This window comes from Psittacula echo, assembly GCF_963264785.1.
Source record: "Psittacula echo genome assembly, chromosome: 4".
NCBI lineage: Eukaryota > Metazoa > Chordata > Aves > Psittaciformes > Psittacidae > Psittacula > Psittacula echo.
In genome coordinates this window covers 18,646,592-18,671,009 of record NC_137738.1, presented here as the reverse complement: position 1 = coordinate 18,671,009, position 24,418 = coordinate 18,646,592, and the positions used below count along the sequence as shown (strand labels likewise).

The 24,418-nt window shown below is 40.7% G+C and overlaps 1 protein-coding gene across 1 annotated transcript in view; it reads right to left on the bottom strand.

The window, feature by feature from the left end:
* The window catches only part of KIF6 (kinesin family member 6), a gene marked incomplete at both ends in the record, with an annotated part of 157,951 nt that extends 138,188 nt beyond the window's left edge, over positions 1-19,763 (bottom strand). Inside the window, 3 exons of the mRNA XM_080615857.1 lie at positions 15,835-15,909; positions 18,756-18,865; positions 19,698-19,763. Of these exons, the coding sequence (XP_080471983.1) occupies positions 15,835-15,909; positions 18,756-18,865; positions 19,698-19,763 (251 nt within the window). The remainder of the gene's footprint in view (positions 1-15,834; positions 15,910-18,755; positions 18,866-19,697) is intronic.
* Positions 19,764-24,418: the final 4,655 nt, after the last annotated feature.

The following is a 24,418-nucleotide window of genomic DNA, read 5'->3' as shown; positions in this document are numbered from 1 at the left end:
CTCAAAGATGAGTTTTGGCATGGTTAAGCATATACTTCATTGAATAAATTGTCTCTTTACTATTTTAGAAAAAAATACATCAATAACACATAATACAAGGAAAGGCTTTGGTGAAAAGATCTTTCATGAACTTATGCAATGTTGTATTCCCCCCTGTTCAGTTCATGGACTACTCCCAGACAGATCAGCTGAAATATTGCTGGAGAAATCTGTTTCTGGTACATGCTAGCAAAGTTAACCTGTTATGATTGTCAGAGTTCCTCAAGGGCTTTTTTTTTTTTTAATTAATACCAAGAAAAAAAATTTAGAAGCCTACTAGAGAGAAAAATAAGTATTTAAAATACAGTCACTAAAATCTGTACAAATTTGTACATTCATTTCACTGTTAGGAAATCTGAGAAGTTCATTTTCCTTACACACTAGAACTTAAATGCATAAAGGAAAAACCTCATATGATGAGCAGTCGGTCCAACATGTTGGAGTTTGTACCTGTGAACAACAAAATTGACTGAATATGAACAAGTGTCATTGGACTGAATTTCTGCATGTACATAAGTCTCAAAAAAATTTCCCAAGACCTGAAATTCTGTGAAGATAAGGTTTTCAGAAAAAGATGATGTTTCTGGGAAACACAGACATATAGTAGTTCTGCAAACAATCATATTTTAATCAGAATTAATATACTGAGCTGCCTTGATATCTTGTTATTAGCATGTAGATCTCAGTTTCATGACTGCCATGAAAGGCCCAAAAAAGTCAAACTCTTTAAATTCAAATTAAAATTGTGTGTATCTGGTTTTGTGTTTCAGTGAAAATACAGCTGGTCAAACCATACAAAGCTATATCACATATCACAAAGTTGTATATAATGAAAAAATTGTAATGTTTGCTGGATGTATTAATTTGAAATGAAAACATGTACATCCATGTGACTATATTTACATATGATTGTGTACATAAAGGTGTGTTAAGTGAAAAATTTCAGTCTTCTTGGTTTTAATTGCTTTTTGTAAAATAGTCATGCTAATTGCAGGCAAACAACTGCTAGTCTATGAATATGTATTGTTTTGATACAGTTCTAAATCTTCTTTATCCATTTTTCTGCAGTATTATTTCTAATCTAATTATATGCCCACTTCAAGATGATTTTAACATAGGAAAAAGGTTAGACCTGTTCTTACATTTTACTCAAAGAACTGAATGCTTCTTTTCTGGTTAAGCACTGAAAAATTATTGCTGATTTTTAGAAACAACAGCTTGTGCTTGACCTTACAAATCTAATCAGCAACATTTTTAAACACAAAGAAAATATTCAATGTCCTCTATATTGCACAGAATTGAAAGCACACCTTTTCCAAGCTAGAGATAGTTTGCTTACACAACTGACTGAAGACAGTAAGCTGATCACACTGCTATATAAACCTAATCATATATTATGACAGCAAAATAATTTAGCATGAAGGGGTAAAACAAAATATTTTAAGTTTTACCTTTAAGCTGTGACACAGACTACCAAAAAGTCTCCCACAATGACAATCTTTGAAACAGAAATTATAATACTTTTAGTATTTTTCTAACCAGAATATTAAAATAACCAGAAGAAATCTAGAAAGCACATCGATAGAGTTCTGCACCTTCTAAGTATCATTAAGACTATGATCCAAAGCTTATTCAAGTCAATGACTACCTTTCCAATAATCTCAGAGTTTTAGGTGGGATCCAGATCATGGGAAAAATTTATGCAGGTTTTTTGGACTTTGAGAAACTTAAAAAAAAAAAAAAAAAAATCAACCTTTGAATAAAATAGCAAGGGTTCAGTATCTTAGAAGCCCCCTTATCAGTGGTTGTCCTCAGAGTCCAGAGAAAAAGAATTATTTATAAGAAATAGTCAATACATGTAAGGACTTAAGACGGCAGCACTGTGGGTGCAACTGTGATAGTCTGAAAGTATAAGACAGGTATTTAGAGAGGTAGCATCTTTTACTAGATTTACTAATATTGTTGGGGGAAAACATGACTAGTGTCAGGGCTTCAGTGGGTTTCTGTTTCTTTGGTTACATTAGAAAGACACTGCCTTTTCCCTTAGATCTTGCTAAGCAAAAGCTGTCAATACAACCTTTTATCAAGTAGAGGACAATTTTTATGGACTCATATATGAATTGTGATTAAAGGAGAGCAATGCCATGTGTTATTTTCCTGTCAAATTTTCTCACACAGTTATCAGTTAATTGGCACCTTATAACTTACTCATAATTAGTGTCAATTCAAAAACATGAACAGTGAGAATTTAACTTTCAATTTAAAAATTCATTTCAGATACCTATTTAAATAAATGGATGTTAGAGTTATGTACTGGCATTTTCAGTCACTCAAATGACTTGTCTCATGCCTGAAAGATGTCTAAGTCCTAAATATAGGATGTGATATAGAAGTATAACTCATGCAAGCAATTCTATTTAAATTGATAAATATGTTATGCTCACAACTGCTTAACATTCTTCAAGTGAGAAATTCCTCAAATGACAGCTAGACAATTTATGGGTAGTTACTACACTTTAAAATATCATTCAGTACTTTGTCCTTGATTATCTGAGACAATATAAATAGTGGTATAAAGCCCAATGACAGTAGACAGAGGTTGAAAGCAGACCGAGGTTGTTTTATTGTGGTTGGTTTTTCTTACTACATGTTGTTTCAATTTCCAGTGAAGATCATTTGTTCTATTTAAAGTTCATGGACACAGAACTTTTCATATGTTTCTGTGCTTATTGTTAACAAGACTTCAGGGAGGCTTGTGCCTAAGTATAACGAAGAACTCCGCTTCCTCTGGTGCTACGCTGGTTTTGCTGAATCAAACAGAACAATTACTATCAAAGTTTGAACAAACAAACAAACAAACACACAAATAAAAAAAAAAACCACCAAAGAAACCCAATTCACCAAACAAACTCTCCCTCCTGAGCTCTGTGTCCAGTTTTGGACTCCTCAGTGGAAGAAGGATGCTATAAGGAAATTGGAGTGAGCCTGACAGAACCAAGTTAGTTTGGGCTGAAGTACATCACACATATGGGGAAGCCAAGGGAGCTGTTTTCTGTCAACCTGGAGAAGACAAAGCTATACATGCACCTAATTATCACCTTCCATTATACAATAGATCATTACAGAGATGGACTCAAACTCTTTTCAGAGACTTACGGGGTAGGACAAGAGGCAGTGTTCACAAGTTGTGAGGGGGGAAATTAAAAGTAGGCATAAGGAAAATATTATTCACTGTGAGAGTAGTTAAGCCCTTTAACAGGTGCCCAGATGGGTTGTGAGATCCTTAGCTTTGGACATTTTCAAAGCTCTACAGGACAAGGGCCTGAGCAACCTGATCTAACCTTGAAGCTGCTAACCTTGAACCTGAACCTGCTTTGCTCTGGAGGTTTGATCAGGTAACCTACAGAGATCCCTTCTGACTTAATTATTGTAATTTGTTGGCAGTAGGCATAAATCACAGGGTCAGCAGGAGCAGAAGGAAAAAGTAGACAGTGCTTATCAGTCCCTAAAACATGCTACAAACTTTGCACTTCTTCATACTAGTCTCAGTGCATCAGTTTTTATAATGAAGCTTGGAGTAACAACCTCACTCTCAAGTTTTTGACATTGGCAGGTGTTACAACGTGGAAATCTTGTCTTAGCAATTGGTAAATGAAGCCTACCCTGAATATCCAAAGCATACACAGCAACAATGAATATGAAGTCTAAGCAAAAAGATTTGCTTGCTCTGACACTTAACTGCTGCAGCAAGACATACTTCTCAGTCTTTAAAATTATTAAAAAGATAATTTAAATAGATGCATTTAAGCCAGCTGTAGTTTTTATTATTGCTTTGTTTTAAAATTAAAAAGTTCAAAAGTGAAAGGTTTTTAGTAAGCTTATAATACAAATAAGTAAAACGTGTCTAAAAGTTTAAATGAAGGAAAAAGGCATTATCAAGTAAGGGCTAAATCTTGCATTTATATCTAGATAAGAGAAAATCCTGGGAACAAGATACAAATTGCAGCTTTAAAAAGTAATTACTTTGATTTTGTGCCTTTATTTCAGCTTTACACTATTAACTCTGGTTCTGACATCTTCATTTTAAAGGACTGATAATATAAAGAGATGTGATTAGAGAAAATATTCAATAACTATTAAAATACTACACTACTGAAAAAAGCAGAAACCACCAGTATCTTTGATCTTGGAATACTGTCAGCCCACTCCTCATGTCAGTTCTTGCTGATCTGAAATACGTTACCCACGTCCTTCACTTTCCTTCTTTCTGCTGCAGAAAATCTCAATCCATAGTCACTTTATTAGAAAGAATAAAAATTCAACACAGTCCTGACACAACTGGCTTCCAGACATGATATTTAAGATAAAAAGAATTTAATTTGCAGGGTCTGGAAAAAAGTTTTCAGGGAGGATTTGTCTTTACAGAGACTCAGAATTTAGGTATCTTCTATCTCTTGGAGCTCAAAGTTTCTTTTAATTAAAATAAACAAAGTATCTCAGGATGACCTTTTTTTTTTTTTTTTTATGCCTTTGCCAGATTTATGGAATAAATCTAATTTGGTAATGCCTCATCTTTCAAAAACAACACCAATTTCCAAATGTGCATGCAAATGTGTTTTCAAGAGTTTAGTGCAAGCAGTTTCCTTAGAAATTTCTAAAGGGCCTTCCAAAATAAAATTCCACTATAAGCGCTGCAGAAGATAAGTGACACAAAGATACTCTGAATCAAAGCTATCAGACTGTAAGCTCTAATAAGCAGCCTTCTTGAACAATTCTAAACTGTGCAATTTAAGTCAAAATAAACATGAGCAACTAATAGCTGTTTGAGATCACAGTATCACAGTAGGTTAGAGATTGGAAGGGACCTCAAAAGATCATCTAGTCCAATCCCCCTGCCGGAGCAGGAACACCTAGATGAGGTTACACAGGAATGTGTCCAGGCGGGTTTTGAATGTCTCCAGAGAAGGAGACTCCACAACCCCCCTGGGCAGCCTGTTCCAGTGTTCTGTCACCCTCACTGAGAAGAAGTTTCTTCTCAAGTTTAAGTGGAACCTCTTGTGTTCCAGTTTATACCCATTACCCCTTGTCCTATCATTGTTTGCCATTGAGAAGAGCCTGGCTCCATCCTCATGACACTCCCCCTTTATATATTTATATACACTAATATGGTCCCCCCGCAGTCTCCTCTTCTCCAAACTATAGAGACCCAGCTCCCTCAGCCTTTCCTCATAAGGGAGATGCTCTACTCCCGTAATCATCTTAGTTGCCCTGCGCTGGACTCTCTCCAGCAGGTCCCTATCCTTCTTGAACTGAGGGGCCCAGAACTGGACACAATATTCCAGATGCGGTCTCACCAGGGCAGAGTAGAGGGGAAGGAGGACCTCTCTCGACCTACTGACCACCCCCCTTCTAATACACCCTAGGATGCCATTGGCCTTCTTGGCCACAAGGGCACAGTGTTGGCTCATGGTCATCCTGCCATCCACTAGGACCTCCAGGTCCCTCTCCCCTACACTACTCTCTAACAGGTCGTTCCCCAACCTATATTGGAACCTGGGGTTGTTCCTGCCCAGATGCAGAACTCTACACTTTCCCTTGTTATATTTCATCAAGTTTCTAATGAAAAAGAGATGAAACATTAATGATGAATTTCACTTTTTATTGTCTCATAACTGTAATCCAGGAAGAACTGCTAGCCTTACTGCTCCAATTTCTTAATTTAGCAGAAATTTTAAGATTGCATTTGTTTCAAGCTTACATACAAAAAATGTATTCTTTTACTACATACAGATTCTACAGGTCTCTTGTACCTAAATCACCCACATTAGCAATAATACAGCTGTGATGCAAGGTTGCCTACATGTGAGCCAAGCCACTTCTTCCCACAGTGTGACAAATATTCAGGTCAGAATGGATAATTGTTCATGCAGATATTTTGAATACATGTTCTGTAAGAATAAGCAGCAGAAAAAAACAAACCCACCAAACAACAACAGAAAACCAGAAAAGAGTTAAATGGCTTTTATATTACAGATACTAATTCCTAGGATAAACATAGCATATGAGAAGAAACTAAAATCTGTGGCAATAGAAGGATTATTTTGGAGGCTATCAAATCTTCCAAAAAAACCAAAGGTGATTGCCATTTAGGTTTATAAGCAAATGAGCTGTTTCTTATTTGCATAATATATATGAAGTGAAAATATTTTATGTTATTCTTCAATAAATCAAGACAAAACATCGTCGATACTACAACTGAAAACAAAAATTAATCCAAAACACTAACATTGTATAATTAATTTCATCATAACACCCATATTTGAAGCATTACAATTGTTAGACTAAAGCAGTGCTTAATCATTAGCAAACTGCAAAATTATGTTCTTTATTTTCTCTATTTTTGCGAGAAATCAAGTCAATATTTAAAATTAAAAGGAAAACAGGAAAGCACAAAAAATGATAAAAAGAAACCATGCAAGAGATGACTTAAGCATTAACAAAAAGTAATAAAAAAATCAGGCAAGTCACATGCAGAGGCTGGCACTTTTGATTGAAGAAGCAAACTAAAAAAAAAAAAAATCAACTTAAAAAGAAAGAAAGTTGCGTCCAATACCCACCCATCCAAGAGCAAACTAGAAAGATTTTAGAATCCTGAAGATTGCATTGCTGGTTCTAGTTTAAACAAAGCCCTTTTTTTCCCCTCAGCATTCAAGTCTCTAACTAAATTCTCATGACTTTAAGTATGCATGGCAGTGAGCCTCAAAATGTTACTGAACTATTTCATTGATATTTTCCTGCTACTTTCTTTTCTCTGGCAATAACAGACAAAAAAACTGTTTCCTTAGTAAAGTGACTCCAGCAACAGAAATAAGTGCATTTTCAACAGTTTTGCCTGCAAGAGAATGACAACTTAGAAACAACTAACAGGAACATTTTGCTATTAAAGACTGTGGTCTTTCAGAGTAACAAGGCAATTCTTACTATCCCACATCGGAAAATTGAGCCATTCACTATAGAGTGAAATAAACTTCAGACACAGTTATGGACTCCACTAGGCAAGGAACCTCATGACTGAAGGCATTTTGAAATAAGTATTTTTTTGCTTAAGAAAGGGTAAAAATTAAGGAAAAGGATGAGAAACAAGAACATACTTCAGTTATTGCCTACTCTACTATAAAAAACACACCAAAATTATCCTTTAATATTACCAGTAACAATACAACTGACAATTAGAATACAAGCTTTAATACATTATAACACTCAGTCAAAATATTCATGATTCAGTTAATAATGATGTTATAAATTAATTTTAGCATTGAAGATAAAGACTCAGCTATTTGGAGATAAACGTATGCCTAAACACCATTGATTTTAATAACATTTAAGTACTTACAAATACTTAAAAATATCTAAAAATCAAAGCTAAAGTTTGCAAAATGGACCAAATCAATGCATAAAAATCTTGTATCAGCCAACACTGAAAGAGAGGAAAACAATACCACTTACTGTTTGTTAGAGTACTGCATAAGTGAATTATTAACTGGAAAACCTCTTCATTTTCTATCAACAACCAAAGGGGGGAGGGGTGGGGGTGGGAAAAGTCACTCTGCTGCTGTTTAGCTTTGATACTCTCAATTTTTCCTGAAAATAATTCAATCCATAGCATGTAACAATAAGACTTTTAATCCTTCTCTATCCACACACAGTCAAGTAAAAATTTTTTTTCTGCAGTCACCATTAAACTCAGAATTATTTAAAGCTAAGTAAATGAGTTAACTTGAAGCTATATGTTAAAAAGTCAGATAAGCAAAGAAATACCTTTTGGGTGAAAGAAATAAAACAATTTTTTAAAAAGAATATTTAACTTCAGTGAAGTTTAAAATTCACTGGCTCTTCATTTTCACTGTCATTTACCCTCCTGTGTTAAGTGGGACTTTTAAGAAGCGGCAGGGTGGGGAGAGGACAAGAAAATGAAATTATAAAGAGCTAGGTATATTTTTACTTCCAAATAAAAATTTGAGAAAGACTATAAGTCCAGCTGAGGATGTCTGTTTTCCTACAGCACAAAACATGCAATAGTGCAGTAGGCTGAAGAATAACTTGCAGAATCATAGCTTAAACCAACAGATGAGTCAGTGTCCTGGAGTGACAGGAGGATCCCAAGAGTTGACTGTACTGGAGGCTGAAATCAGCCTGACTGGGAGGGAGGGGCAAAAGCACCCCGTTGTGACCAGTCCAGAGGCTCCACGCATTACTGGCATAGACTACCTCAGGAGAGGGTACTTCAAAGACCTAAAAGGGTACCGGTGGGCTTTTGGTGTTGCTGCTTTGGAGACAGACGAAATTAAGCAGCTGTCCACCTGGCCTGGTCTCTCAGAGGATAATTCTGCTGTGGGCTTGCTGAAGGTCAAAGAACAACAAGTGCCAGTTGCGACCACAACAGTGCACTGGCGGCAATATCGCACCAACCAAAACTCCCTGATTTCCATCCATAAGCTGATCCGTAGACTGGAGAGACAAGCAGTGATCAGCAGGACCCTCTCACCCTTTAACAGCTCCATATGGCCAGTGCGAAAGTCTGGCCCATAAGGCCAGTGCGAGAGTGGAGACTAACAGTAGACTCTTGTGGCCTGAATGAAGTCACACCACCATTGAGTGCTGCCTTACCAGACATGCTAGAACTTCAGTATGAACTGGAGTCAAAGGCAGCCAAGTGGGAAGGCACAATTGATATTGCCAATGCATTCTTGTCAATTCCTTTGGCAGCAGAGTGCAGGCCACAGTTTGCTTTTACTTGGAGAGGCGTCCAGTACACTTGGAACTGACTGCCCCAGGGGTGGAAACACAGCCCTACCATCTGCCATGGACTGATCCAGGCTTCACTGAAACAGGGGCAAGATCCAGAACACCTGCAATACATTGATGACATTATTGTGTGTGGTGATACAGCGGAAGAAGTTTTTGAGAAAGAGAGGAAAATAATTCAAATCCTGCTAAAAGAGGGTTTTTGCCATAAAATGGAGTAAGGTCAAGGGACCTGCACAGGAGATTCAATTTTTGGGAATAAAATGGCAAGGTGGACATTGCCAGATCCCCACAGATGTGATCAACAAGATAACAGCAATGTCTCCACCAACTAATAAGAAAGAAACAAAAGCTTTGTTGGGTGTTGTGGGATTCTGGACAATGCACATCCCAAATTACAGTTGGATTGTAAGCCCTGTCTATCATGTGATTTCAAAGAATGATTTCAAATGGGGTCCTGAGCAACCACAAGACTTTGAGCAAATTAAATGAGAGATAGTTCATGCAGTAGCCCTTGGACCAGTCCGAACTGGGCCAGATGTAAAAAATGTACTGTACACCGCAGCTGGGGAGAATGGTCCTACCTGGAGCCTCTGGCAGAAAGCTCCAGGGGAGATTCGAGGTCGACCCCTTGGCTTTTGGAGTCCGGGATCTGAGGCCAGCTATATCCCAACTGAGAAAGAGATACTGGCAGCCTATGAAGGGGTTCAAGCTGCTTCAGAAGTGATTTGCACTGAAGCACAGCTCCTCCTGGCACCCCAGTTGCCCATGCTGGGCTGCATGTTCAAAGGCAGAGTCTCCTCTACACATTGAATCATAGAATAGTTAGGGTTGGAAAGGACCTGAAGATCATCTAGTTCCAAACCCCCTGCCATGGGCAGGGACACCCCACACTAAACCATATCACCCAAGGCCTCATCCAACCTGGCCTTGAACACCACCAGGGATGGAGCATTCACAACCTCCCTGGGCAACCCATCCCAGTGCCTCACCACCCTCACAGTAAAGAATTTCTTCCTTATATCCAATCTAAACTTCACCTGCTTAAGTTTTAACCCGTTTAATCCTGTCACTACAGTCGCTAATGAATAGTCCATCCCCAGCATCCTTGTAGGCCCCCTTCAGATACTGGAAGGCTGCTATGAGGTCTTCACGCAGCCTTCTCTTCTCCAGGCTGAACAGCCCCAACTTTCTCAGCCTATCTTCATGCGGGAGGTGCTGCAGTCCCCTGATCATCCTCGTGGCCCTCCTCTGGACTTGTTCCAACAGTTCCATGTTGTTTTTATGTTGAGGACACCAGAACTGCACACAATACTCCAAGTGAGGTCTCACGAGAGCAGAGTAGAGGGGCAGGATCACCTCCTTCGACCTGCTGGTCACACACCTTTTGATGCAGCCCAGGATACGGTTGGCTTTCTGGGCTGCAAGCACACACTGAAGCCGGCTCGTGTTCATTTTCTCATCGACCAACACCCCCAAGTCCTTCTCCACAGAGCTGCTCTGAATCTCTTCTCTGCCCAACCTGTAGCTGTGCCTGGGATTGCTCCGACGCAGGTGTAGGACCTTGCACTTGGCATGGTTAAACTTCATAAGGTTGGCATCAGCCCACCTCACAAGCGTGTCAAGGTCCCTCTGGATGGCATCCCTTCCCTCCGGCGTATCAACCGAACCACACGGCTTGGTGTCATCGGCAAACTTGCTGAGGGTGCACTCAATCCCACTGTCCATGTCACCGACAAAGATGTTGAACAAAACTGGTCCCAACACCGATCCCTGAGGGACACCACTCGTTACCGGTCTCCAGCTGGACATTGAGCCATTGACCACAACTCTTTCCGTGCGGCCGTCCAGCCAGTTCTTTATCCACTGAGTGGTCCACCCATCAAATTGATGTCTCTCCAATTTAGAGACAAGGGTGTCATGTGGGACAGTGTTGAACACATAGTGCAATCAATGCTACATGGATTAAGTGGGCTTGCTTAATTACACAACGAGCTCGAACAGGAAATCCCAGTCGTCCAGGCATTCTAGAAGTCATCATGGACTGGCCAGAGGGAAAAGATTTTGAAATGTCACCAGAGGAGGAGGTGATGCGTGCTGAAGAGGCCCCACCATATAATAAACTGTCAGAAAGTGAAAAGCAGTATGCTTTGTTTACTGATGGGTCCTGCCGTATTGTGGGAAAGCATCGGAGATGGAAGGCAGCCGTATGGAGTCCTCAACGACAAGTTGCAGAGACTGCTGAAGGGGAGGGTGAATTGAGTCAGTTTGCCGAGGTGAAAGCCATCCAGCTGGCCTTGGACATTGCTGAATGAGAAAAGTGGCCAGTACTTTATACTGACTCATGGATGGTGGAAAATGCCCTGTGGAGGTGGTTGCAGCAATGGAAGCAGAGCAACTGGCAACGCAGAGGTAAACCCATTTGGGCTGCTGCACTGTGGCAAGATATCGCTGCCCGGGTGCAGACCCTGGTGGTGAAGGTATTATGCCATGTAGATGCTCATGTACCCAAGAGTCAAGCCGCTGAGGAACACCAGAACAACCAAAAAGTAGATAAAGCAGCTAAGATTGAAGTGGCTCAGACAGACTTAGACTGGGAACACAAGGGTGAATTATTTTTGGCCCTGTGGGCCCATGACACCTCAAGCCATCAGGGCAGAGATGCAACATACAGATGGGTTCGTAATCGAGGGGTGGACTTAACAATGGACACTATTGCCCAGGTTATTCACAACTGTGAAAGATGTGCTGCAATTAAGCAAGCCAAACAGTTAAAGCCTCTTTGGTATGGAGGACAATGGCTGAAGTACAAATATGGGGAGGCATGGCAGATTGTTGACGTCATCTACCTGGATTTGTGCAAAGCGTTCGACACTGTCCCATACGACACCCTTGTCTCTAAATTGGAGAGACATCAATTTGATGGGTGGACCACTCGGTGGATAAAGAACTGGCTGGACGGCCGCACGGAAAGAGTTGTGGTCAATGGCTCAATGTCCAGCTGGAGACCGGTAACGAGTGGTGTCCCTCAGGGATCGGTGTTGGGACCAGTTTTGTTCAACATCTTTGTCGGTGACATGGACAGTGGGATTGAGTGCACCCTCAGCAAGTTTGCCGATGACACCAAGCCGTGTGGTTCGGTTGATACGCCGGAGGGAAGGGATGCCATCCAGAGGGACCTTGACACGCTTGTGAGGTGGGCTGATGCCAACCTTATGAAGTTTAACCATGCCAAGTGCAAGGTCCTACACCTGCGTCGGAGCAATCCCAGGCACAGCTACAGGTTGGGCAGAGAAGAGATTCAGAGCAGCTCTGTGGAGAAGGACTTGGGGGTGTTGGTCGATGAGAAAATGAACACGAGCCGGCTTCAGTGTGCGCTCGCAGCCCAGAAAGCCAACCGTATCCTGGGCTGCATCAAAAGGTGTGTGACCAGCAGGTCGAAGGAGGTGATCCTGCCCCTCTACTCTGCTCTCGTGAGACCTCACTTGGAGTATTGTGTGCAGTTCTGGTGTCCTCAACATAAAAACAACATGGAACTGTTGGAACAAGTCCAGAGGAGGGCCACGAGGATGATCAGGGGACTGCAGCACCTCCCGCATGAAGATAGGCTGAGAAAGTTGGGGCTGTTCAGCCTGGAGAAGAGAAGGCTGCGTGAAGACCTCATAGCAGCCTTCCAGTATCTGAAGGGGGCCTACAAGGATGCTGGGGATGGACTATTCATTAGCGACTGTAGTGACAGGATTAAACGGGTTAAAACTTAAGCAGGTGAAGTTTAGATTGGATATAAGGAAGAAATTCTTTACTGTGAGGGTGGTGAGGCACTGGGATGGGTTGCCCAGGGAGGTTGTGAATGCTCCATCGCTGGTGGTGTTCAAGGCCAGGTTGGATGAGGCCTTGGGTGGCATGGTTTAGTGTGGGGTGTCCCTGCCCATGGCAGGGGGTTTGGAACTAGATGATCTTCAGGTCCTTTCCAACCCTAACTATTCTATGATTCTATGATTGACTATATCACATTCCGACCAACTCGCCAAGGCAAGCGTCATGCGCTTACCATAGTGGAAGCAACCACCAGATGGCTGGAAACATACGCTGTGCCCCATGCCACTGCCCGGAACACTATCCTGGGCCTTGACAAACAGATTTTGTCACGACACGGCACCCCAGAAAGAATTGAGTCAGACAATGGGACTCATTTCTGGAATAACTTTATAGAGACTTGGGCCAAAGAGCATGGCATTGAGTGGGTCTATCACATCCCCTACCATGCACCAGCCTCTGGGAAAATCAAATGGTACAATGGGCTGTTAAAAACTACATTGAGAGCAATGGGTGGTGGGACTTTCAAACATTGGGATACACATTTACCAAAAGCTACCTGGTTGGTCAACACCAGAGGATCTGCCAACAGGGCTGGCCCAGCACAGTCAGAACTTTTACATACTGTAGAAGCTGATAAAGTTCCTGTGGTGCACATGAAGAATTTGCTGGGGAAGACAGCCTGGGTTATTCTTGCTTCAGGTAAAAGCAAACCCACTCATGGGATTGTTTTTGCTCAGGGATCAGGATATACTTGGTGGGTAATGTGGGAAGATGGGGAAGTCCCATGTGTACCTTAAGGGGATTTGATTTTAGGGGAAATCAGCCAATGAACTCAATTGTATGCTGTTGCCTGCTATATAGCACTTTTAAAGCCCGCCGACTAGATGTGTGCAGGCCACCAGTGACTGGCCCTGACTTCCCTCCGGCCATCATCCCACCAGAGAATGAACTTTGATGAAACCAGATGAGCTCAGCAGTGACCAGACAAGTTCCGCAGTGTCATCAGCAGGCAACAAACCAACACTGCACACCGCCTCTTTTGATCTGAAAGACTGTTACAAGAGATGGAGCCTGACATCATGGACTGGATGTACTCATCAGCTTCATAGGGATTGGTCCATGCACTAAGGAATAATATCTCTCTCTTTGTGTGAGTGTGGGTGCGCACATATATATATATATGAGACAAAAGTGATGGCATATTGAAAAATGTGGGATCTGAGCATGACGTGAATGGTATGGAATAAGGGGTGGGTACTGTCCTGGGTTCAGCAGTAGCAGTCATTTTTCTCCTTCTTAGTAGCTGGTGCAGTGCTGTGGTTTTGACTTTCAGCCTGGGAACAACGCTGATAACACTGATGTTTTTAGTTGTTGCTAAGTAATGTTTACTCTGACCAAGGGCTTTTCAGTTTCATGCTCTGCCAGGGAGGAGGGGAAGTTGAGAGGAAGCAGAGACAGGACACCTGACCTAGATTAGCCAAAGGGTATTCCATACAACAACACATCATGCCCAGTATATAAAGTGCGGGAAGTTACCTGGAAGGGCTAGGTCACTGCTCAGATCAGGTTGGGTACCAGTTGGCAGGTGGTGGGCAGTTGTATTCTCTTCCCTTGTTGTAATAATGATATTCCCTTATCATTATTTTTCTTGGTGGTAGCAGTAGTGGTTTGTGTTATACCTTAGTTACTGGACTGTTCTTATCTCAAACCATGGGAGTTACATTCTTTCAGTTCTCCCCCCCACCCCTCCAGGAGCAGGGGGAGGAAGAAGTGGGGTGAGCGAGCAAGCAGCTGCGTGTTTCTGAGTTACAGGCTGGGCTTAAAACACGACAGTCAGACAATGAATGAGAAAGAAGTTGATACCTAAAGTAATAATTCCCAACTCACAAATTTGGATTCTGAGCAGAAATCTTGATGAAACATTATGCAGAAATTCTGCTTCCTCCAGTCAGAGATCTTCTCCCACACTAAAACCAGTGCTAACATCAGCAATGCAGGCATAAGCTGAGCAAAGAGAATGGCATATTGGAAAATCCACCCAGTTCAGCACAATGAATGAAGAGGACTTCGACATCAGTCTTACCTGGTTGCCTTTGCAAACTCTGAAATACCAGCATTGTTTGGTTATTTTATGGAGAAGAAAAATAAAACCAGTGCCTTAAAATTTAAAACAAAAATAAGGAGGGCAAAGTTTGAGACTATCTCCAGAGATATTAATTCATGAGTGTCCCTAAATAAAAACTAAACAGAGGATTATGATTTTCATTATGTTTACCCCTTCATGGAACTACATAGGGAATACTTTCCTAAGGCAATGAAGTGAGCTTACATTATATAAAAAAATTAATTGGACATGGATTTCTATGTCTATGCAACAAAATACAGCAATAGTAGCAATGCTATTTTAGGAGCTAAAAATGGAACCTTACCATACATAAAATTCTTTTGGGATTATTGCATATCTCTTAGACTCAGATAAGTCAGTATTTAGAAAATTAAAACATCAATCTGCTTTTATAGCAGTGAGAAAAACACTTGCCAGCTCTTCTTCAAGCAGTTCCTGCCCCTCTGCTCTGCTCTCATGAGACCTCACTTGGAGTATTGTGTGCAGTTCTGGTGTTCTCAACATAAAAACAACATGGAACTGTTGGAACAAGTCCAGAGGAGGGCCACGAGGATGATCAGGGGACTGGAGCACCTCCCTTATGAAGACAGGCTGAGAAAGTTGGGGCTGTTCAGCCTGGAGAAGAGAAGGCTGCGTGGAGACCTCACAGCAGCCTTCCAGTATCTGAAGGGGGCCTACAAGGATGCTGGGGATGGACTCTTCATTAGGGACTGTAGTGATAGGACAAGGGGTAACGGGTTCAAACTTAAAAAGGGGAAATTTAGACTGGATATAAGGAAGAAATTCTTTACTGTGAGGGTGGTGAGGCACTGGGATGGGCTGCCCAGGGAAGTTGTGAATGCTCCATCCCTGGCAGTATTCAAGGTTAGGTTGGATGAAGCCTTGGGTGGCATGGTTTAGTGTGGGGTGTCCCTGCCCATGGCAGGGGGTTTGGAACTAGATGATCTTAAGGTCCTTTCCAACCCTAACTATTCTATGATTCTAATACAATGAAAGCTACTTTTGACCATGTGTCACCCCGATTACTCCCAAGATCAACAACGTACCATTCTGCTACTGGTTTGGCAATGCTGTCAAAAACCACATCTTGTTTTGCCTCTTGATCAAAAATTTTCTGAAATCTGAAAATATTAAGCAAATAATAATTGCTTAGAATCTTAAAACACTACTTGATTCATACATTTTTGTTTGTGTTTGTAATAGTCAATGTTTACATCACTAGGCTTACATAACTTAGTACAATGTTTTCCCTGTAGTCTTAACCACAACATGCTGTTGTGCTATTGTATATAAATAGGCTGTACACAGTGCTGCTTTGAAAAGATCTGTACAATCAAATCCTTTGATAAAATGATGTGGCTTAGAAAAAAAATAAACCGTATTTTAAATCTATCAAGAGAATCAGTGTTTGTAACTGGCACCACACTGAAACCTGGATAAATAGATTACACTATAACCAATTACAGCATCCCACCAGTACAGCCAGGCTCACGTTTTTTCATAACTACTTCCTTCATTCTGCTGCACAGTTACTTTAAGTCACAAGGAGACATTTAATTCAACCTATGTTTTGACACTTCCTGTATAAGATATCTGCAGTTGTCTTCCAGAATCATAGAATATTTGAGGTTGGAAGGGATGATCTGCTCCAATCCCACTGCTCAAAGGAGAGTCAGGTAGAGCAGGGGTCTGTCTAGTCAGCTTTTGAGTATCTTCATAGCTTCTGTGGGCAACCTGTTCCTGTATTTGATTACCCCACAGCAAAGCAAACAAACAAACACACTTTTACATTTCCTGTATTTCAATTTTTGCCCTTTAACACTTGCCCTGTCACTGGACACCACTTAAAAGCATCTGGCTCAGTCTTCTTTATTTCCCCCCCTCCCCATCAGATGTTTATACACATTGATAAAATCCCCTTGAGCCTTCTCTTCTCCAGGATAAACAGTCCAGGTCTCTCAGCCTTTCTTCACATGTCAGACATTCCAAACCCTTAATCATCTTTGCATCTCTTTGCTGGAGCTCAGTACTGGATACAGAATTCCAGATGTGATCTCACTGGAGGGGAAGGATCAACTCCTTTGACCTGCTGGCAATGCTCTTTCTAAGACCTTTGCCACAAATGGCGTATTGCTGACTGACATTCAACTTTTTGTCCGCCAGGACTTCAGGTCCTTTCCTGCAAACTTGCTTCCAGTCAGTCCTGAGCCTGCCCTGGTTATTGTCACCAGGAGCAGAGCTTGGCACTTCACTTTGTTGAACTTGAGAATCATATTGGCCGATTTCTCCAGCTTCTTGAGGTCCCTCTGAATGGCAGCACAACTATCTGGCTTTCCTAAATCCATTCTTCACACAAGCCTTTGTTGGTCACCTGATGCTTGTACACTTCCTTTCTATGTTTGCATTTAGTCAGGAGCTGTTTCTCCTGCCGCCTTTGCATCATTTCCCATTCTTCTGGATGGACTGTTGGAGGGGGTGATCCTTGAAAATTGGCCAGCTCTTGGACTTCTCATCAGGGTTGTGTCTCATGGAATTCTTTCAAGCAGGGCCCTGAACAGGCCAACGTCTGATCTCTCTTCAGTCTGATCCCAAATACAAGGTTGTAATCCTACTTTCTGCCTTGCTCCCTTCTGTCAGTATGCTGAACTTCAGTATATCATGGCCACTGCAGCCAAGGCTATCACCCAGTTTAATATCCCTGATCAGTTCTTCCATGTTTGCAAATATGAGATGCAGAAGAGCTTCTCCCGTCCTCGGCTTTTTAACCACAGGTTAGGAAGTTATCCATACACTCCAGAAACCTCCCATACTGCTTGTGCCCTGCTGTGCTGTCCCTCCTATCTGCAAATGTATACTCACTTGATCCCTATATAAGCAAGTAAGAGCAAAGAAGACTAATGTTTGAGGTGACCAGGATAAACAGACTTCATGAAAGCATGAGTTTTACAGAGGAAAAAGAAATGTTTTCTCCACAGCATTATTTTTGCTTTGCCTTAACGGTAATAAGGGATAGCTTTTCTCTATATAAATCTCTATAGATTTTTTAATAAGTTATAAAGTCAGAAAAAATATCAACATTCATTATAGCTCACTCAGGCATCTGCAACCTAAGCTAGTTTTGCATACAAATCTAGTTGGAGAGGGGAACTCATCTCTTCGCAAGTAGAACAGATCTCTTTAGCTGATATAAAATGACATCAGTCTGAGATGCAGCTGTTTATCTGGGACTTCAGTTTTAACGGCATAGAGCAACAAATTTACTTGATTTGGTATTATAAAATAAAGCATATTCAACTTGGAAAAAGGCAACCTCAACCTCATCATTAGAAGTGGTTATACGTCTAGCTTTGTTCATCATCAAAACTTTAAGTGCTGCCTCCAAGTTTTCTGTCAAAAAGAAAAATATTTTATTGATATTGCTTTGTTTATTTTTAGTTTCTAAAAATATTTACATTCTACAACAAGGATTTTATTTCTTTCAACAATCTCTGTTTTTCTTTACCATGGTTTGGTTATGCCTAAAACAATTTCTAAACAGAGTGTTTTGCATCAAGACATCTTTAGCCAGTCTATGCCAACTCATTAGGTAACAAGAGAACATACACAGTCCTGCATTCATACACAAATACAAAAAAAAAAAAAAAAGCTGTAATAATGGCAGAGCTGATAAATGAAGATGCAAATCATTATATATTTCTAAGTATCATCTCAAAGATTGCAATGGATAGACAAAACCTCCACAACTTTATCAAATGCTATCAAGTCCATGCAGGTGAAGATTATAATATGCTCGATTATGCCTCTTGTTGAGGGAGCTGCAAGAAAATAAACTTATCTATACCAAAACTTAATTTTAAGATTGGGCTTTTCCTGGTTCTCTAGATCTGTATCACTACATCCTTTATAACTACACATAGTGATATTAATCATTGAAGGCAGAAGATATGACGATAAGCCTTTTACTTACTTGAACTTGTAGCTCTCTCGTTTATTATTGACGACACCATCTGCTAAATCATGTGGCACAATAACCTCCAGAGTGGACAGCGATTTCTCATCATCATCAATTGAATAGATCTAATAAGCATGAGTACAAATTAGAAAAATAATTTTCACAATAGCACAGTACAGTCCTTATGTACAACCTTTGTGTAAGCTTAGTGCCCGAAGGAAACAAAAGTCATGTATATTTCACTTAATACCTGAGCAGATCCTCCTTCAGCTATTATCATCCTGTTTGTTACTATGCAAACACTACCATAAGATTTGAAACAGAATCACTGCCTCTTTGACATAATTTGCTTACTAAAGCACTTTAATATCTGAGATGTTATAAAAAAACAAAGCACAGACCCTCTCCAAAGCAACCCTCTCCAAAAAAACTGCAAGAATAAATTAGCAAAGAGTAAACCAGAATGAATAGAGTTTAAAACAGAAGACAATGAAGAGACTTAAATGCATGATTTCTGATCACCGTTATTACCCCTTCCTAGGACTGCTACAGACTGGCAACTACACATGCCCCTCCAACATTCAGAACAGCGTTGAACTGCTCTGAATAATCAGCATCAGGAGTTTTTACTCTGGAGTCTTCCTGCAACAAGTAGGCAGGAAAGAAGTTCCTCACCCCCTTCCCTAGTAGTTAAACCTGAACTCTTGTACTCGGTGATTTTATTAACTTTTTAAGGATTCAGAGAACAGTCTGGGGCTGTGGCTTTCCGCTCCCCACCCGACCACGTGAAAACTCCTCACCTCCCACAGGCCGGCGGTGCCTTTTGCTAGGGGATGAGACGGCACACTCCCGCTGCCAGCTCCCTCCCACCTTCAGGCAGCCCCAGGGACGCCCTCCGGCTCGCCCCAGACGCCTCACTTCCCCCCCAGCAGCACAGCGGCTGTCTCCCCATCCTACCCCCGCCTGCTGCCTCCTGCCCAGCGGCTTCACCCGGGCATACACCCGGATAGTTTCCTTCACCATCGCGGCCCGCCAAGCGCCACCGGGCTGAGCCTCCTGCCTAGCAACGGTAACCACGGCATGACGCTACCCAGAGTACACCGCGGCGGCGGTGCCTCCTACGTGGCTGAGGCGAGTTCGGCACCTCCTGAGTTAGTCGGGGCCCTCTCATACTCTGAGGGAGTCTTTAATGCGGCCCGGAGGAGCAGGGAGAAACGGGTTCCACGTGCGAGCGGTGGCTGCCATCCCGCCGCAGGTGGATGGTTTCCCACTTGTGTTCCCTGAGGCCAAAGAACCGTGGATGTGGGGAAAGGGAGACTGTAAACACTGCCTAGTCGAGCGATGCCGTGGTTATATTGCATGTGGATCACTCCATTGTTGCATCAGTAATTCCCCACCAGATCTGTGCGGTTGTGTGTTATCTGTGTGTCCATGTGGCCCTCCGCCAGCTGAAACCACCTGTGGGAGGTCGCTAGCTTCAAGAGAAGTGTCTGATAACCAGCCAGAACATAAGGAAGGGAAATTGGGGGAAATCATGTAGATTACAGACAATAAGGACCTCAATTTTTCAGAATTTTAATCTAGAAAATGTTCTGAAAAGACTGCTGGTGGGAAGTAGAGGGTACTGTTTTGTTACGAGAACTAAACACATAGACTTAATAGTAGGGCCCCGTTATTCTGTGGTTACCAAAGAGTTACACAAGCAGCATGATAGCATTTTGGCCTTAGTTTTCTTGAGATGTAGGGGTAAAAATCAGATTACAGTGATTACAAGCTCACTAATTTAAATTAAGTGGAAAATCAGGGACTTGATTACGGGGCAGGATAGGAATTTCTTTAACTCATATAAGGTAAAAGTATGTCGAACTTGTAGTGCAAATATGAAAAACAGTAGGACAAAGGGTTTATCTGTCTCAACTGAACAAATGTCTCAGAAAGCGTATGAGCAAACTGTCTCAGAAAGCATATGAGATGTAAGCAGTGAGCCTTCAGGGAATGAAATGGAAAAGGACTAATCAGCAACTAAAGTCAAGTGCAAAAGTCAAAATTGTAAAAATGCAAGCAAATGGAAAGTATTAATTGGTGGTTATATAGAGAGTGAAGGAAAACCAGGACATTGGAATGGAATAATGGAGTAAATAGTGCGTATTTGCTCAGCATTGCTTCAAAACTACAAAAAAATTTTGTCCCTTGTCATTAGGGATGGGGATGCTGAAGGTGATGTCAGATCCAGGAGTGACTAACAGGAAGAAAGGGTGAGAGGGAAACACCTACAGCCAAGAGGCAAGCAAAACCCAGAGAATTCAATGATTTTAGACTGGGAGACAGGGATTTGACAGAGAAGAGTAGAAAATTTCAGCCCCAGAATTCAGAAAGAATTGGGATGTTTAACTGAAGGTCCAGGAATTGTGTTAGTTGGTTTGATTTTGTATTGAGACAGAAACAGGAGAGTCCAGTATCCTTGGAAAGCTGCAAATGTAATAAGTCAACTGTGTTACTTAGCAGTTTAGCTGGATTTTTAATTAGCTGGGCAGTGGACATTGAAACACTGCAGTTAGCTGTGTGGAAAGCCATTTTGTGTTTGCTGGTGTTCAGTAGCTGGAATATGGAGTTGGGTGAGTGAGACTATATTACTGTTGGCACAAATCCTGATCTGCAGAGGTGCCACAGTGAAGAGACACCCATAGGGTTTGCGTAGGACTACTGTGAATATGATATGGCCTGCACAGATAAGCCAATGAGCAATCTCAGATTCAAGCTACTTCCAGGTTAAAAACGTAGTCCAAATTTCTGAAATGGGGGAAGGAATCCTGGGCCACCTGCAGCAAACAGTTGTGGACCAAAAGGAGAACAAAGATAACAGAAAAAATTCACAATTTTCTTCTAAAATACCCTTTTTATTACACAGTTTTCCTTGCAGAAATGCTGAAGTGCTGTGTTGTGCTCCACAATATATTGCCTTCAAGAATGGCATGTTAGCATAGTGGCACCCAGCTCAGAATTAGCACTCTAAACTTACTGGTCTTTCTGCAAAACAAAAGCTGCATCATTATTACCTAGGTTTTTCTCCTGAGTATATGGTATGTTGACTGCAGAAGACTGGAGATCAGTGGAAGAATTATTAAATTGGTGATGATGTAGTTAAAGGTGATCTATTATAGTTTGTTAAGAAAATGGCTATTCTTGGACTGTAAGGAAATTATTAGCAGACTTTTCTGAGGAGACAGATCTTATGCAATATTTTAGTTAATAACTTGATGCCAAAAATGGTAGCATATATTAATTAAATCCTAATGATGTGGCTGACAGTCATACATGCTGAAGATGATCAAGATATCTAGGGGAAGATGAATACCTGTGAGGATTAGAGGAATAGATAACCATTAAATGCGGTATAAGTTGCAAAATCAAGCAGGCATGTAGGACTGAGGACTAATGACAACACGTTCTGCTGCAGTCTGGAACTCATTCAGTAGAAGCGTCAGAAGTATCTTATTTGCTGAAGTAATGTGGGTATTAATATGACTGCTACATTTTCTCTAAACTAGCATTCTTTTTCCAGAAAAGTTATATAAATAATCAAAGTAGTATGTACCAGGTACATATGAGGATAGAAACTATTTGGCATATTTAAAAGCTAATTAAAGGAATAATTAAAGTAGTTCTTTTTGTTTGGCACTGAAAAATAACAAAAGTAACAAAATAATAACAAAACCCCCACAAAATAACACAAAACTCTCAATAGCCGAGAGAGATTAAGACAACTCTCAATCACTTTACTATTCTATTGTATAACTAAATTTTCATATGAACATGGATTTGATTAGAGTTTCCACTGTGGTGACTCCACACATCATGTCCAGTGCTTGTTAGCAACAAGAAGCTTCACATGTTAAAAAAAAAAAAAGGGAACAGCAGATTTCCAAACTCTAAGAGAAAATGAGGTAAAAGATATAAGAGGAATGTGAAAAAAGCATGGGTTTTTTTTTATCCACAATTAGAATTTCTGATTAACAAAAATCATCTCTTGAGGCCTAGCTAAAGAACTAAATTGGCTTTCAAAATTTCCTAAGAATTGAGAAAGATGCCTGTTGTTAGAGGTAAAAATTTATTATAGAAGCTCAGGAATTGTGGGATGTCTTTCTGTTATTACCACACAAAAAGAACTGTTTCCAGCATTTGTGTTTCTTAGAACTTTGAAGAAAGTCTCAGAAAATGGAGGCTGAAGGTGATAGCTAGCCATGCCAGTTAATGTACTGCTCTAGAGACTGCATCTTTTGCTGGAGGCCTGAAAAGTTTTTTTCTGCTTTGAGTTGACTATGTTTAAGACCTTTCTGTTTTCCCTGGGGAATCACTTTGTCCTGAAAGAATTCTTAGCATTTGCATTTATGCTAAACCTCAGAGATAAGTGTCTAAGTTTGTTTCATCTCCAGTATTTGAGAAAGTGCACCATGGAATACAGGCTACCTATGGGCTTGAAACAATTACGTGACTGTATGAGCTACAGGATCTGGCAATTACATTTTTTAAAAAGGTCAGCCATTGTATAGTTACAGCATCACAACTAATCATCTGCCTTTACCGTTGTAGTTTTCTTCCAATTACAAAAATAATATGGGTTATACTGCATACTGGAGCTGGCAGTTCCAGGACTTGTACTCCATTATGTCACCTAGCAACATAATACGCTTCCAAATAAACAGCCGTGTAAGTTTTATAATAGCCCAAACTTTCAAGTTCTTTCTTTTTTTTCCAAAGTTTTACTTTTCATAGACTTTACTTATTCTTGGCAACTATCATGCCTGAGATAATGATTAGAAGTTAGAACATCAAAATCTTTCCACAGATCAGCTGGACAGGATGAAGGGCCAAGACTCTTGCCAAAGTCTGAGTTTGTCTCATCATCCAACTCCTGGAAACATTAGTGCCAAATGTGTACCTTCTATATGACTAGAAACTCTTTTCAAATGACCAGAACTTAAGATCTGAAACTTGGCTTAAATTTCTGTATAATATCCATTGAGTATGTTATTTGGGCTCTGCCAGAAAGAGTACAACCTTTACTTGTAAAAGGTGTGGTAATATAGAACCTTAGGTTTCTGTAGTTAAATGGAATGTGAAAAAAAATTTGGCAATATTTTTTTATATTTCAGGTATCCTCCCAAACGCCTGTAATATTTGTTCCTTCTGCTTAAAATTGTTAATGCTGTCATGTAAACTGCCTTGTTCAGCTTTTAATAGTCCAACACTGAGAAAAGCAGGGATGTTTCTGTCTTCTAGGCTACTGATACAATCTGTTTCTTAGGAAAGAGTGCTACATCTTCATTTATGTTAAAGTCACATTTGGACTCTGTTGTAAGTATCTTACAATTCCACTGCTGTTCTGACATTCTTACCAAACACATTTATATGTTTCCTAAAAATATATGTCTTGGTAGACTCAGCCATAACAGAAAATCTTAAAATATCCTACTGAGGGCTTATGTATATGCATACATGTAAACATGTATGCATGTATTTGTCTTTTTTTACAGTAAACCAAAATTTCATGGAGAAATTCAGGGACCCTTAGGACTCTGACTGCAGCAGGCAACAAATCTTTTTTTCCAATTTGTTTTTTTTTCCCTCTTTTTATTTTTTTTCCATCTTCTAAATGGTAAACTGCATCCTTTGTTGCA